The 17,903-nt window shown below is 37.3% G+C and overlaps 2 protein-coding genes across 2 annotated transcripts in view; both read left to right on the forward strand.

Moving 5' to 3' along the window:
* Positions 1–17,903, forward strand: part of LOC144967143 (dystrophin-like) — a 454,945-nt gene that overhangs the window by 394,537 nt on the left and 42,505 nt on the right. The window lies entirely within an intron of this gene.
* On the forward strand, positions 2,414–16,872 carry LOC144966875 (uncharacterized). Its single transcript, XM_078903581.1, has 2 exons — positions 2,414–3,705; positions 16,654–16,872. The coding sequence occupies exons 1-2, from the start codon at positions 2,551–2,553 to the stop codon at positions 16,870–16,872; spliced, it is 1,374 nt and encodes a 457-aa protein (XP_078759707.1). The 5' UTR covers positions 2,414–2,550.

Below are 17,903 nucleotides of genomic sequence, written 5' to 3' on the forward strand. Positions count from 1 at the left end.
ATAGGTATGAAGCTTAAAGTTTATTCTTGTCTCTTGGGTAATAAAAGTATTTTTATTTCTTTTGTCTGTGAAAGTCTGACAATCTATAATTGACTAAAGGAGCACGAAACGTTAAGTTAACATTTAAATATATATGACCCACCGTGTCAAAGCGGTATTATGTCAGGACGGACTAGATGATGGAAATTGAATTTATAGCTACAAATATGAAACTTGGGTTTAATTTATGCTCGCCATGATGGAAAATAGAAATACAAGCCAATCACTTAAAATCGACGTTCTGGCTCAAAAAAAAAAAAAAAAGAACAAAAAAACAACAGAAATTGAACATTGAGAATGCAGATTACGTTTTATAAGTACAAAGTTGACATGATTGCTTGGATCAATGTTATTCGTATAAAAGTTCATAGGTACATTATACGAGTATTTGTTATGACATTATTTAACAGGTTTACTCATCGCGCCTTAGTTTTCTTATGATAATTCACACTGTTGCTGTTATGACTAAGTAATGCGATTATATAGAAGTAATGAACAGACCAAAAGAAAAAAAAATATCAAAAATAAATATTAAAAAAATAAAAAATTCAACTGTTTATACCCGGTCATAGAATAACTCTTATTATAGTAAGTAAGGTATGAATACTTTTTATAATGCTATAAAAAAAACACCCAAAGGTTAAGGTATTGATTATTTGTGACTGCCAATGTGTTACCACATATCGATTGAAGATTATACTCATGCATCTTATTTCACATATTAGGATTAGATAGTTTTACCGTACGGAGTCTAAATGTGACCCTTCGCCTCAAAAGGTATTAAGACGTGTTGGTTAAGATGTTGAAAATTGTATTTATAGCCAGCAATATCAGACCTGTGTTGAGTTTATACTATTTATTGAGGAGAATGGATATCATTTTTTAGCGTGCTAATGCCAACAATTTATATTTTTGACCAGGTTAACATTTAATTCGGCTTTTAAGCATATGGTTCGTTCCGATATAATACCGTTTTGAGAGGATGGGGCACAAATACCATGTAAATAAATATATATACAACAGCCATATTGCTCTATATATCTTCCCGTCTGTCAGGGTTTTCCCATTTCGATTTTTTTCGTTACGGGTGGTGGATTCCAGAATAAAAGGTTTTGTTATTTGCGTGTGTGTGTTTGTATGTTTGTTTTCTTTTTTCATTAAATTTTAAGGCAGGAATGCCCGTGATTTGATCCAATTGTTTTGTAAAATGTTTCAGCTAAACCATTTTGCCCTCCAGTAATTTAGTTTATATTCTCACGCTTTATCTAAAACTAGAATCGATATTTTCTTGTGTAATTACATTTTAATATTTAGATATTTGAATTGCTCCAATTAAAACGATTGCTTTCGATTTCCATTGATCGTAGCATTGTCACTCTAACAGCGATTTATATGCTATTTGTTTAAAACTAATCGAACATTTAGATTTTAGGTTTAGATTCACTGTATGCAATTTGTTATTATAGCTTAAATTCTCACTGGCGTAATATGTACATGTTGTGTAACATAACCTGTATGCTGTCTTCGTTACTCTTCATATTTCCTTTTATTACGAAATATATCTGAATTTTTCGCGTGTTTTGGAAATTGTTTTAGAACCTGGTTAGTCTATTTCGTCGCAATTAGTTTTTAAGATTCGTTCGAATAATTCTTCTTTGAGTGTGAAATGATTTTTATCGACTAGTGATTTTTCTATTTATGGATAGATCAGATATGATGTGATTCATACTGTGTTTGGAACAGCCATGGTATTTTATTGGTGATAAATTACGACACAGCTGGTAATATATGTGTGTTAAAGGCTACATGAAATAACAGCGAAACATTGTGTTAGAATATAGTAAAGACTAAACGGTTATGGGTGATATTCTTGGTTGGATTACTTACATATATTTTTTGTGATTATCTTGAGCTGAATTGTTAGATTTGTCGGAAAGTACTTGGTGATAGACTAGCTCCTATCCAAAGGATAGCAAACAATTGTTATTGCCCGTTTCACGCTATAGAAACCGGGATAGACTCCCGCTCCGTTGACCGAAATGCTCTGAAGGACTACTAAGAAGAAGAAGAAGAATCTCTTGAGAGCAGAATATGTAATGTCACAATGAAGTTGGTCATTTTACCAATGCGATTATGTTCAACGTAAACCAATGTATTATAATCATCCCACGACACTCTCATCTTTGTTACACACGACATCTTAACTTTGGCAGCAGCTGTTATCATCGATATAATTATCAATCCCGTCGTCGTCACCACCGTCACCGTCGTCATATTGTAGTGACAGAGTGGAAGACGACCAGCGGTCAGATACTACTGCCACCACGGGTACCGGATCTTGCGAGCTGCTGGCGATGGGCACGGGGGACAGTCGGTGGAAGATTCTACATCAACGACTGCATCGGCTGCAACAACAGCTTCAGCAGCGAGTGAAAGAAAGCCAGCAGCCTCTCCAACTACAACGTCGTGAGAACAGACCACCCGTGGGCCTTGACGCCGGTCTGCAGCACAATGAGGGGTTGTTGGGAGGAAGATCCTGGCAGGAACGACGAAAAGACCATCAATATCAACATCAGCATCATCAACAACAAGAACAAAAACAACAACCACCCGTGGGCCTTGACGCCGGTCTCCAGCACAATGAGGGGTTGTTGGGAAGATCCTGGCAGGAACGACGGAAAGAACATCAAAATCAGCATCATCATCACCATCAACAACAACAACGGCATAAACACAAACAACAACAGCAACAGCAACAACAACAACAACAGCAACAACAACAACAGCAACAACAACAACAGATACAACAACAACAACAGCAACAACAACAACAGCAACAACAACAACAACAGCAACAACAACAAAAACAGCAACAACAACAAAAAACAACAACAAAAACAACAACAACAGCAACAACAACAACAACAGCAACAACAACAAAAACAGCAACAACAACAACAGCAACAACAACAACAGCAACAACAACAAAAACAACAACAACAACAACAGCAACAAAAACAAAAACAACAACAGCAGCAGCAGCAGCAGATGCGGAAGCAAGAAAACCTGTCGATTCGAAATCTTGATGTACTTACTGAAAAAGCAACAACGGCAGTTAGTCCAGAAAATCAAAACAATAATTCACAAAGACGTGATCTTGATGAACTTAGCCAAGAGCACACAAAAAATGACATTGAGAATCTTAAGTCGACTTCTCAACAGATTAAAGTGCAAAAACACAACAACAATGAGCGGCAACAACAAATAGTACATGATAAAAATACTAGAGGCCTCGAAACACCAACAGTGGAAAAGAAATGGTGTGAATCACAGACTGGTCACACCAACCACAAACTCCCAAAAGTGTCTAGATCTTCATACCTCAATAGAGAGGATCGTGAGTTTGAACGAAGGCACCAACGGAAATTAAATCCCAAATACTCTCCTTCTCGTCCTCCCACATCAACTACCAGCACTCTTCTGCCTTACAGGCAAGCCGGGTCTTGCGCAGGATCTCAAACAAGGCGCAATGTTCCATTCCCAACATCAGCTGCTATCACTGGCTCATCATCCGTTCCATCCAGACTTCCGGGTCCCCAGGAGTTGTCTCCTCCTATGATAGAAATCACCTATAGCTTGAAATCAATATTGGGCAAATTCGAACAAGTGAGTGTAGCATTTGCATGCGAAAGGTTACTTAATCAGTATTAATATCTCCAACACAATTATACTCCACATTTTACGTTAACCTTATTACCACTCATAGGAAAATCGTCACATTCGTTACGATGCAGCCAACATTTTTCTCATTATGATTTCTTTACAATATCTGAACAAAAATGTTTATTATAGTTAAAAGTATATTACTCGTAACACTGTGTTGGAGAGCTTTTTTAGCAGAAAAAATATGTATAGCAAGAACTAGATAACAGCTTTTGTGTTTGAGTGAAATAAATCTTATTTTTGTATAGGTTGGGTGTGACATTTTGGGGACAAAATGGCCGGAAAGGAGAGAGTTAAAACCAAATCAGTGAGTTTTTTTTTTTTCGATGGTACTATATCCACCCACTGGTCCCTATAACATGTTATGGCTAGAATATGCAATCCTATCAAATGCTTACCAGTTGTGGGTGGCTTAGCAATAAACAAACAAAAAATGTAATTATATACGTAACGATGTGGAACGTTTACTGATTGACCGTATCCGAGAGTGAATTCGATGAGATCATATCACTTCCCTGGGGTCCCGATAACTCAGTTGGTAGAGCATTCGCTTTAAACGCGAAGGGACCGAGATCGATCCTGGGCGCAGTCGAGATTTGTTTTTTGTTTTTTTTCTGATCCCCCCTGTCTATCCAGCAGTGAATGGGTAGCGGGTCTGTTAGATCTGGCGGAAAAATTCTTTGCGATAAACAAACGTCCTCCTGTCAAAAGGATAGCAAGCAATATTTTGCTTTTGTCCGTTTCACGCAATAGAAACCATTGCCATCCCGAAGTATAACGGACCAACACGCAAATCCGTGTGTTAGTGCCGCGCTGAGGACCGGACCGAGGACCGGTCCCACGGTCTTTTAGCTGTGAACCGTGGTCCAGTCCCAAAGAGGAAGACCGCCGGCGGTCCTCACTTCTTATCACCTTTCAAGTGTGTATCCATGAACGTTTATAGTCAGGTTAATGCAGTTTAGTGAGCATTACTTATAAACGCGGATGGCAAAAAACAATAACAAAGACCCGAATGACGTCAACTTAGAAATATCTATACGTTTGATCGTGTCTTGTCTGCCAGATGGAAATATTAATTGGCATTGTATTATTCTCTTTTTTTTTTTTAATGCGTTGCTCAACACAACAAACCGGACATCTTCAAGTATAGATAGAACGAAGATGACGTCACTCAGGTCTTTGTTATTGTTGTGTTTGGGGGTTTTTTTTTGCCATCCGCGTTTATGAGGAATTCTCACTAAACTATTAACCTGGCTATAAACGATAATGGTTACACAACGTTTTGTGTGTTGGTCCGTTATACTTCCGGATGGCAATGTTGCGAACTCCTTAGTCAAGCGCACACTATCTATATCTAGTAGTGTTAGGAGCCAAGAGCTCTTTGTCAACAACTATCGGGGTACTCATTGTAGCCACATAGTATTACTAAAAGTAGCTAAGCCGAAAATGGAGAAGTCGATTGCTATTTTTTTTATTATTAACCCTCTCCTTACCAACTATAGGAAAATCGTCACATTCCTTACGATACAACCTACATTTATCTTATTCAAATTTCTTTTGAACATCATAAAATTTTTTAAAAATGAACAGTGTGTTGTAGAGCATGTTTTGCTAAAGAAATTATACATCAGAAGAATTTTACTGCTATTGTGTTTGAGTTATAAAAATATATTTTTATGTTAGTTGGGTGTGAAATTTAGGGGGAAATCCTGAAAATGGCTGGTAAGGAGAGGGTTAATGGCGTTTTGCCTCGTAGCTCACCCGGTAAGGCGTTCGATTCGATCTTCACGGAATGGCGGTGACAGCTGTAATCCCAGTAGGCCCGGTTTGTTTTCCGGGCCTTGCGTCCAATCAGTGTTGAGTTTTAATATTAACGTGAACGAGTATGGTTTGAATTTCCAGTAGTAGATACTCTTAAAATATCTCTCTCTCTCTCTCTCTCTCTCTCTCTCTCTCTCTCTCTCTCTCTCTCTCACTCTCACTCTCACTCTCTCTCTCTCTCTCTGTATGTGTGTGTGTGTGTGTGTGTGTGTGTGTTAAAGTTCCATTAGGCTCATTTTGCTTCAAAAAGCTTCATATATTTCTCCCACAGGTAACTTCCAAATTTCATGTTCATGTAGTGTAACTCTATCTTTGTTGTCACCGCCACCTTTAGAATTTCGTCAATGCCGAAAGTCAGGCACTCATTCACACTGAGTTGGTTTGGAAAAATGTAATAATTCAGTTTTAAAAAATAATTTAAAAATTGAGCTTTATATAGCGCAATATCCACTAAATGTGCTAAAAAGCGCTTTACAAGGGCTCCCTGACCAACAGCAACATTTAACATTTAGGACGGGACATGACGCCTGTTAGGCGATATTACAATTTTTCGGACAAAGACAACGCTGTTCACGACCAGGTACTCATTTTACACCTGAGTACGGTGAGAGAATGTGAGTAAAGAGCATTTTCCAAGGACTCAACTATGCGCCGAGCGCGAGGCTCGAACCTAGGACATTCCGATCCGAAAGCGAGTGTCATACCACTAGACCACATAGCCGCACTGCTGATCAAGGACTTGGCTCCAGCGCCAGAGTTTTTTGCGACCAGTGTCAGCTATCTGCTCATTGTTAAACATCGCTCGAGTTTGTTTATAGATAGTATGCACTTGGCTAAGAAGTTCATAACATTGCCATCCGGAAGTTTAACGGACCAACACACAAAACTATGTGTAATCATGAACTTATATAGTCTGGTTAATACCGTTTCATGAGTATTAACCATAATCGTGGATGGCAAAAAAAAAAAAAGAAAAACAATAACAAAGACCAGAGTGACGTCAACTTCATTCTATCTATAAGAAGGTCCAAGAAACAAGCCATTTTTCGCGGTTCAAATGATGATAATAATTTCTCATTGTGATAGCCAGTTTGTTCTTGTTGCTATGGGTATAATATTGTTATGTTGTTGGTGCTGCCGCCACTACTGCCATTGTTGCTGCGATTGCTATTGTTATTGTTGTAGTTGTCCCCCTTTACCCAATTCCGTGAATCACGTACGGCGGCTACCAACCACGAAGTCTGCTAAAAATCACGTTGAGTTTATTATTAGACGTCTCGACGAGTCTTTATCATAAACAAGCCCTATTTACCGATTTATTGCGTGATATCACGTGGTTATGACGTCACAGATCGTGACTACCGGTTGTAAAGAACGGTCTCTTGTATCCAATTCTATCCTTTATAATGAGATGGAAATTGGCCTGCCCGGGTCTTGTTATACCTAGTGTTGAACTGGTTGTGGAGCGAGTTTGTCCCCGTGGCATATTATATTTTCCTATTTCCGAGTAGTTGATGAAATATTTTCCGTAGTTTGTATATTTATTATTTTTTTTGCCCGATGTTATTATAAACCTAATGATATTATAAATTAACATGTCTGTTGTACTGCCCTATTCTGGCAAAAGACATTTATGATTACACTATGACTACAAAAAATTCAGGCGCTAAGTTTAAATACTGATCAGTTTAAATGACCCTCGTCCTATCAAAATGTCTAACACCCGAGACTTCTTTAAAGTCTCTTTTCGATGTATTTAGAGTAATTTTGATCGATTGATATTTGAAGTTAACGTTTTATGACCGAATTGTGGGAAAAAAAGTGCGTTTCATACTTTGGCCCTATAAGTTTGTTTCCATGGATCTTGTATTCCTCTAATGAGTGTGCTAAACATCACGTTTGGCTAATATACGTTTCTTTCATCTATTTGCATTTATGATACGGGTTATTTTTATCGTGCCGAATAACACAACGAGCTTGCGGGTTGGAATAATTTCTAAATTAACACCAGACAATATGAGGGTTTTTTCGTTTGTTTAAAAAAACTTTTGAGTTTTTTTGTTTTGTACGCTTTGTGTTGTGTGTGTGTGTGTGTTTATTTTTTTCGTTTTTTTTTTTTTTTTTTTTTTTTTTTTTTTTTTTTTTTTTTTTTTTTTTTTTTTTTTTTTTTTTTTTTTGGGGGGGGGTGGGGAGTTAGAAGGTGTACGCTGATACTGCGGACGCGGACGAAAAAGGAAAGTTGGGAGAGACAAACAAGAAATACGGTGGAAGAGGAGGAGGAAGAAGAGCTTAAAACAACCCCAAAAAGTTATGTAGGTTAATAGTGGCACCAGATTCAATTTGGGAGAAGGGGAGTGGGTGGGGGAAAAGGGGGATAACCATGCGACAATTTTCAGGGGGAATTTTCTGGTCTTCGGTAGCAAACTAATGTCGAATGGCTAGATGACGATAAATAAAATTGATGACTCGACTCGTAATTCCAAACGATGCTGACTTGGCTGGGGGCCGACTGTCTCGTCTCATCTTGCCCAGTGTGGCGATCCAAAATAGGTTTAATCCATTCTACGAATCTAGGCCAATGAGTTCATGCCAAAGTCTTGACTTGTCATTGTGTCACCGACTGAGTCAACACGAATATAAGTCATTCAAATATTATATGTGACCCGTTTTCTCAAATCAGTATTTAGACACTTTGCGTTGGCCCTCACAACGGGCTCAGACCGTAGCCATCGTTATGTTATAGATAGCATGCGCTTGGCTAAGCAGCTCATAACATTGCCATCCGGAAGTATAACGGACCAACACACAAAACTGTGTGTATCCATGAACATTTATAGTCGAGTTAATACAGTTCAGTGAGCATTATTCATAAACGCGGATGGCAAAAAACAATAACAAAGGCTCGATTGACGTCAACAACTTCATTCTATCTGTAGCCTGACACTGAAATCCAAAAGGACTGGCAGTTTGACGTCATTATTTGGTTTTTGCACCGTCTAGTGAGTTGTCGTTAGTAGAGCTCATGGAAACAAGTTATTTCATTGGTTGAACTATTGAATACAACTCACGATTTGTTTTCTTTTGTGGCAAAAGACTTGCATTTTGACGTCATTTTTTGGTCAGTGTCAGGCCATAACGCTCAGACGGTCCAGAAGACTGTAGGCTTGCTCAGCCCATCGGTTTACCGGTGAATTTATCGCTGGGTCCCTGCCATGATCTGAACCTGATGCTAAAAATGAACGTGTTATATATATCTTTCAATTAATACTTTTTTTTTTAATTTTAGAACTGAAAGTTTTGTAATTAATGAGAATCTTACTTTTTTTAAAACGTATTATCAGTACTTTCAACAAATCTAACAGGCCCAGCTACCCAATCACTGCTGGGTTGGCAGCAGGGGATTTGGGAAAAATAATCGGAATAATATGGAATCGATCGCGGTCCTTTTTTGCCGCTGGAGCGATGAGTTGAGTGCTTTACCAATTGAGCTACCCCTCCCTCCCAGCCCCTCCCCTCCCCCCCCCCCCCCCCCTTCCCCATGTCGCGTGAAGTCAACATAAAATGATATGAAATTTAAGTCTGAATTGAATTATCGACGGTCGTCGTCGATCCGGCTCAGTTTTTAATCAAGAGGGCCGAAGGGAGTGGATGGAAGCCTTTGAATAAGTGTAGGATGGAAAAGTTGACATCATGACAGATTAACTAGTTAAATGCCATCCTCGTGGAAATATGTGACCCATCGTCCCAAAACGGTATTATGTCTGAACGAACCATATACTTAAAAGTCGGATTTAATGTTAAACTGATCAAAAATATAAGCTGTTGGCATTAGCACCCTAAAATATGGTATCCATTCTCCTCAATAAAACATACAAACTCAACTAAAGTCTGATATTTCTGGCTATAAATTAAATTTTCAACATCTTAACCAACCCGACTTAATACCGTTTTTGAGGCGAAGGGTCACATATTCGTATTAAAATATTTTGGCCAGAAAATTCGTCGTCCTTCGAATTGAATATAGATCGAGATCGATTTTAAAAAACCTTCATCGTGTCCTTACAAAAAAAAACCTCTTAAGTCTGTGACTTTATTATTAAGGAAGACTTCGCGAAGTCTCAGGTTCGAGAGTTGCTTTTTTAATTTATTTTTTTATTTGCCTAGATGAGGGTCATTTAAATAGATCGATATTTATTTGAAGGACCGAATTTACTAGCCAATTTTTTTTTTTTTTTTTTTTTTTTTTTTTTTTTTTTAAATACGTGTTTTTCCACATAGCGGTAGTTTCAGTTATCTGGTTAAAATTGTTGAGTGATGAGGGAGATGGAGTGGATGGCCGATGGGGATTGAATGAAATGATAGATCGATTCATCGAGAAATAGGCTTGGGAGATGAAGAAAGGGTACCGTGTTCGATATTTAAAGACTCAGGGAAACTTACGTTATTACGTGAATAAAAACCACACAGAAATACAGAGAAATGAATTGTCCTTATATTATCTGTACTAGATCTACAACTTTGCAATGGGGGCATAGCAAAATAGATTGATTGTATTATGATTGATTAAGATGAATCTATCTATCTATCTATCTATCGATACCTATCTATTTGTCTATCTATCTATCTATCTATCTATCTATCTATCTATCTATCTATCTATCTATCTATCTATCTATCTATCTATCTATCTATCTATCTATCGATACCTATCTATTTGTCTATCTATCTCTTTGTCTGTTTGTCTATCCATCCATTAATGCATCCGCCCATCTATCTATCTGTCTGTCTATCTATCTATCTATCTATCTATCTATCTATCTATCTATCTATCTATCTATCTATCTATCTATCTATCTATCCATCCATCTATCTACCTTCTATCTATATATTATCTATCTATATATTATCTATCTATCTATCTATCTATCTATCTATCTATCTATCTATCTATCTATCTATCTATCTATCTATCTGCCTATCTATCTATCTATCTATCTATCTATCTATCTATCTATATATATATATATATATATATATATATATATATATATATATATATATATCTAACTATCTATCTATCCATCCATCTACCTATCTATCTATCTATCTATCTATCTATCTATCTATCTATCTATCTATATATCTAACTATCTATCTATTCATCCATCTATCTATCTATATATCTATCTATCTATCTATCTATCTATCTATCTATCTATCTATCTATCTATCTATCTATCTATCTATCTTTCTATCTATTTTTCAAGGATTGTAAGAGAGACGGACGCCTTTAAGTAAGTGTTTAGGGTGGGAAAGCTGATTTGATGAATTAAAATTGAGATTGATGGAGATGGAGTGGGTGGCGATTGAATAAGTATTGATCGATCCAATGATAAAATAGCTGTATAAAAGTTCAATATAAAAAAAATACATATGAATATATGAATAAATAAATACGAAGACAATATTGTTTACGCCTTTTAATAGCGTAAACCGTTCGTATAATATTATAGTCATAGGTGTACACCTGCAGTGGAGGCGGATAACAAATGTTGAGTCTATTATGATTAGTTCATATACCTATTGGTTTTATTTGAATTAGCATATCACTAAAATGTATATCTATTTCTCTACCCACCTCTCTATCTATCTATCTATCTATCTATCTATCTATCTGTCTATCTATCTATGTATCTATCTATCTCTCTATTCTATCTATCTATCTATTCTATCTATCTATCTATCTATCTATCTATCTATCTATCTATCTATCCCTCCATCTTATATCTATCTATCTATCTATCTATCTATCTCCTCTCCCCCCCCCCCCCCCCTCCCCCACACACACATTCGTACGCACTGTCATTGACAGAAAACCCGTTTCACTTGAAGTAGCTCATAATACCATAGATACCAAGTGTGGATGACATAAAAGACAGATAGATAGAGAGATAGATAGATAGATAGATAGAGAGAGAGAGAGAGAGAGAGAGAGAGAGAGTACTGTTCGTCTCGTAACACCCTCTTTTCCAATACACAATAATATACAATGCTTTTGTTATTACCATCACAGCCAGATGACAGAGATCGATATTCATGTAACACCAGCCGCTGGGGTGGGGGGGGGGGGGGGGGGCATAAAACGTCAGAATATATCGTGCTGACTGTCTTCTGTGTTCCTCTGATACTGATTGTCACGCTACTCAGAGTTGGTATACAAATTTTATAAAATCAACAGTTGCAACACCTTAACTCAGTCAGGTGTAAAATGAGTACGTGACTGTTAACAGCGTTGTCTTTGTCCGAAAAATTGTAATATCGCGTGACAGGCGTCATGTCCCGTCCTGCATGTTAAATGTTGCTGTTGACGACCAGGGACCCCTTGTAAAGCGCTTTGAGCACATTTAGTGGAGATTGCGCTATATAAAGCTAATTTTTTTTTTTTAACAAGCGCCATTCTCATCATCTCTCATTCGTCTTTCGTGTTTCATTAATCGTGTTTTGTTGATCAAGGGGAAACTCGAAACGTCCACATTATTTCTCTTTGTTAAATTAAATTGATGCTTCCAGCCCTCTGATACAGATTGTCACGCTACTAAATTGCTATACAAAACAATTTTTTAAAAATCAACAGTTGCAACACCTTAACTAACAGCGCCATTCTCACGTCTGAATCTCTCATTCGTCTTTCGTGTTTCATTAACCGTTTTTTTTTTTTGTTGATCAAGGGGAAACTCGAAACGTCTACATTATCTGTTTTCATCGATTAAATTGATGCTTCCAGTCCAGTTCATTGGTATTTTATTTCGTCAACACGTCATTATACTTTCTACAATGACTGGCCAATTACACTGTAAGATACCAACGGTTGCAATGGTTTAGCATAGTCAAGGTTGTAACTTACTACAATGATGATATGGGACAGCGTGGATCAGCGGTACGGTCTATCTTCGTACCCAAAAAGTACCGAGTTCGATCACCCGCCGCGCTCACTTTGTGGCGCTGCTCTGCGGCTAGCGCCTGGGTTATTCTAGTTTTCCCTTGGAATAGACCCTTAAGACAAATTTCCCCATGGGGATGAATAAAGGGAATTTTATTTATTTTTTATTATTTAATAATATGAGACTACGACGACGACCACGATGATGATGATAATAATGATGATGATAATGATGGCGATGATGAGGCTGTAGACTACAATGACAATGATGATGATTAAGCCGATAATTTTACCTATATTAATAAAAATCCAATAACACTAAAAGTAAATTTGCTTACAAATCATGAACAACAAAAAATACAATTTCAGGTTGCTTAAAAATACATATATAAATAGGGAAGAAAATAAGAGAGAGAGAGAGAGAAAGAGAGAGAGAGAGAGAGAGAGAGAGAGTGAGAGAGAGAGAGAATGAATGAAACATATGAGTACCAGCAAAAAACAGCAACAACATCAGCAACAACAAAAAACAAAAACAACCGAAAATTAATGGGGAAAAATAGAGAAAAAAAAGAACATTAAGAAAACAAATTAACGCAAATAAACCAACAAATTTATGACAACAGTAACAACGGCAATCGATATAATAACTCAATACACAATCTTGATTGATCGATATTAAATAATCTGTATTAAAAAATAAGAAGAGTTAAACCTTATAATAAAGTGATTTCCCGCCAGCTGTCACAATATTGTGTCCAAATCTTCTCAGATACTATAACTCCCATGACGAGAGAATTTCATTCCGATTTCACCCCAAATCTTTCTGCCCTGCCTATGCCGTATTGGAATTCTACTATAAAATCGTCTTTGCTCCAAGGCTCCATTTCTGAGACAGGATTATTCGTTTTCTTTCTTTTTTGTTTTTCCCGATATTCTTGAGTATTCAGCCTTTCTCTTTGTAATATTATTGTTTGTCTGTTTGCTTGTTTGTTTGTTATTTTTGTTTTGTTTGTTTTGTTTGTTTTTTTTTTGTTTGGGGGGGGGGGGTAGTTGTCGTTTATGTTGGTGTTTTTTTAATGAAAAAAGGGAGGGGGGGGGGGTAGAATAGGCTCCACCGTTTTCTTCTTCTTCTTCTTCTTTTTCTTCTTCTTCTTCTTCTTCTTCTTCTTCTTCTTCTTCTTCTTCTTCTTCTTCTTCTTCTTCTTCTTCTTCTTCTTCTTCTTCTTCTTCTTCTTCTTCTTCTTCTTCTTCTTCGTCTTCACCTATTACTCCTCCTCTTTTTCTCCACCTCCTACTCATATTCTTCTTCTTCCTCCTCCTGCTACTGTTCCTCCTCCGCCCATGCATTAAGAAAAAAAAATCCCTGTTGACATTTTGTGAAATCATTTTAATTTTGTTTTAATCATCCGATTATTTTAGCTAACTAGTTTAGAATCTGTTCCATGTGTGAGTTTGGGAAACAAATGTGACCCATCGTCTCAAAACGGTATTATGTCAGAATGAACCAGACGTTAAAAAGTCAAAATAAAATTAAACCGGTCAAAAAATGTGAATTTTTGCTCTTCAGCACTCTTAAGTATGGTATTCATCTCCTCTATAAAACATACAAATTCAACTCAAGTCTGAACTTTCTGGTTATGAATTCAATTGTTAGCATCTTAAATCACCTTGACTTAATACCGTTTTGAGGTGAGAGGTCACAAATGTAGTCGCCGTATGGATGAGGCAGCATGGCACCAGCCATCGTTGACACAATGGGGTTAATCTAAATTAATTTTCCCTGTGCTGCAAGATTCTGTCCAGGGCTGTCAGATGGCCAGAGTGAGTGCCCCATAGCCATTTTCGACTTCAAAAGTGGCCAAAATAGAACCTTACGCAGCCAAACCTCATCGGTTTTGATATACAAATAACAATGATTAAACTAGTTCTTGTGACTTTTTTTGTTTTTTTTTTAAACTTCCTTTGTAAATTCAGAAGAAAAAACACGGAAACAGAATTCTCTGTGTGGCCCATTTTGGCCACATACGTAGCCATCTGGCAGTCCTGGCTCTGTTTCCCCCGGGCAAAAATGTTAACGTTCGTTCAATAAAGTAAATGGCCACCTTTTTCCTGAAATCTGGAGAATGCTGTTGGTCGTGTCGGCTAGTTTTGTTCTCTAGGATTTGAAGGTTTGTTTACAGGCCCTGTAAACAGGAGACTTTTTTGTTTGTTTGATTGTTAATGATAGAAAGGTCCAATCATTGAACAAGAAACATATCCTTTTACAAGGTGGTGGTGATGATGATGATGATGATGATGATGATGATGGTGCTAATGATAATAAGATGATGATGATGATGATGATGATGATGATGATGATGATGATGATGATGGCGACGATGATGATAAGATTATTTTTTTCTGACCCCCCTGTCCACCCAGCAGTGAATGGGTAGCTGAGTCTGTTAGAGTTAGAGTTGGCGGAAAGTATTTTTCGATAGAATAGCGTCCTATCCAAAGGATAGCAAGCAATTGCTATTGTCCGTTTCACGCTATAGAAACCGGGATAAACTTCGGATCCACGGGCCAAATGGCTCTGAAGGACTACTTTTTCCCCCCCAGAGTAGATACATCATTTAACTGGTTAATGACAATTGTAATCATTTTCACCGGCTTCAAACTCGTCACTTTTCAATGACGATCGAGGGACCCTGTAGCCTAGTTTACATCACATACAGGGCAATTATTGGCTAACCCATCCGATTGATTTCTCTGTGATCTTACACCCGCTGGCTTTATTATATCCCCCCCCCCCCCCCCCCCACCCCCTCCCCACCCCCCTCCCCATTTGTATTGCTATGTTCATCAATCGTGACCCACTTTGTAAAGTGTACTCCCTGTGGATCTAATTATATTCTGTTGTTTGTAGAATCATTTTTCTATGGAATTGTTTGTTGGGTTGGGTTTTTTGTGTATTTCATCGCCATTCCTTCCTCCTCCCCCCCCCCCCCCCCCCCCCCCCACCACCTCGTATTAATGATAAAATTGTGCATATTTGTGATTGATTGATTTGTTGTTGTTTTTTACTTGTCTCTCTTTTTTTCTAATTATTAATCGTTTAATATTTGCATAGCAACTTTCACAACATAATAAAGCACGTATCAAAATCATTTTTACAACTTAAGGTATAAAAACAAAAATCTCAAAGGGTGTGAATCGACGTGTACCGTCATATATGCAGGTCTGACATCGGAACATCAATTATTTATTCGCCTAGATTAACATTGTTGTAATGGACAAGATTTTGCGTCACTTTTCGAGAATTTTTAATGAAGTGGGTTATCAGACCTGCAAAGAAGTGGCAACGAGATGTGGATGAAATAGTGCCCGACACCCTTTTCAGATTTTTTTTTTATCTTACACCACTATCCTCTTTCAAATTTCCAACCGTTCGTCTCAAATAGGTATTATGTCGGTGGGGGGGGGGGGGGGGGGTGAGAATCAGCTGAAGAGTAAATTTAAAGTTAACATAAATGACAATAACTGTGATTTTATCTTTTTTTGTCACTTTCAAACTAATGTTTATTTTTCCCAATAAAACAAATAAACCAATCCCCACTTTCATATATTTTACTTTAAGCTTAATTTTAGCTTCTAATAGTAACTCCAATATAATACTTCTCTGATACGATGAGTTACATTTACGAATACAAATAAGAGCGTCGAGTTTGATAAAGCAAATTAAAAAAGAAAAATCTAGTATTAATTGCGTCACTTTTCGAGATTTTCATTACAACAATGAGCCTGTAATGAAGTGGGTTCGGTTATCAGACCTGCAAATAAGTGCAACGAGCTGTGGATGAAATAATAGTGCCCGACATTCTGTTTGATTTCAATCACATTGTGGGGGGGGGGGGGGGGGAATATGGTCAGATACGTAGAAAGAAGAAAACTATAGAACGTTCTTGATCTTGTCTGAGAACGACTATTAAGACATGTTCAAATAACTTTTTGATGAGTAAGTTGTATGTTTCTTTTGACAACAAAGGTGACTCACCAAAGATGTATGTTTCTTTTGACAATAAATAAATCAACAGATAAAATAACTCAAAATATGTTTCTTAAACGAATTATTTTTCTTCTCTCGACAGGATCTCCAAGCGGAAGTGGACTCTCAGCAACCCGTGCTGGAGACACTAACTCAGACAGGAAGTCAGCAGACCGGAAGAGGAAAGATGGGCGTGCCTGACTCACAGAAATTGCAGGCTCGTCTGGAGGAGATGAAACCGTCGATGGCTGCATCTGATGGAAAAATCCATGGAGATCAGGTAGGATTACGAATCGGTCATCTTCAAATTCTGTATTCTTAAATCACAATTTTGGAACCTTGTGCAAAGTACGGATCTAATCAACTTATTTGGTTGGAAAATAATGTCAAAAACTCGCTAACTTTCTTTTTTCATCTGTTACAAATCTCTGAAAAACCTGCCACCAAATGCTGCAGAATCAGGATGCCTCCAAATGCTTCTAAGAGAATCGTTCTCTTTTGTGCACAGATTATTATGTCAGTGAAAATGAAATGTTTTCTGATTGATTTGTTTCTTTGTTTTTTGTTGGTTTTTTTTTCTTTTGTTTTTTCTCGTATTCATGTGAATGTCAAATGTAGTGATCCTTCATAAAAAGGGGCAACTACGTACTGAAGGAATATAGTAAGTATAGTAGTAGGCCTCGGCAGTCCAAATGACGCTTGGTGAGAATTGTGTGTTTTCGTCATGGTCGATAAGTATAGCTGCTCTCTCCATCCATGTTGTGAATAAATGAATAGAAGAACTTTTTGAGAGATGTGGCTATATCTACCTCATTTTTTTGGAAAGTATGAGGACTCCTTTTCCCATCTAAAACAAGGCAGTCTATCTAAACAACTAGCCTGGAAAAACACAAGACAAAAGTGTTTCTTGTCTCGGTCGAATAAAAGCTCATAAGAACCGATTTTTAAAAATTGCTTAGTTAAGATTCACGCCACTACCACATCATCTCATTCATCTGTGGTGTTTCATTCATCCTGTTTTGTTGATAAAGGGGAAACCCGAAACGTTCATTTGATCTGATTTTGTAGTAAAATTGAAGCTTACATTCAATTTCACATTATTATTTATTTCTTCGAGCAGCAATATTTACATTAATATTTTAAAGGAAACTTTTGATTTACGGAAGAGGAGTACGGTCTTCTCTCGTGAGAGGCTTCATTTAATTTGACTTTGCTATGAGAAATGACAACCGTGGGATGAAAGAAAGGGATAAAATCACACTGATAATGGACATCGCAAGAGGAAAAAAAATGATTGTAGCTTGTTAAAGGGCATCTCAATTTCATTAGAATTGTCGGTCTGTTTGTGTATCT

The sequence above is a fragment of the Berghia stephanieae genome, chromosome 3, assembly GCF_034508935.2.
Source record: "Berghia stephanieae isolate SIO BIC M18660-M18661 chromosome 3, UCSD_Bste_1.3, whole genome shotgun sequence".
Taxonomy (NCBI): domain Eukaryota; kingdom Metazoa; phylum Mollusca; class Gastropoda; order Nudibranchia; family Aeolidiidae; genus Berghia; species Berghia stephanieae.

Excerpts from the sequence above, each read along its gene's own strand:
- LOC144966875 (XM_078903581.1), top strand. The coding sequence starts at position 2,551 with ATGAGGGGTTGTTGGGAGGAAGATCCTGGCAGGAACGACGAAAAGACC. Across the intron at positions 3,706-16,653 it reads TATTGGGCAAATTCGAACAA|GATCTCCAAGCGGAAGTGGA; the intron begins GTGAGTGTAGCA and ends TTCTCTCGACAG.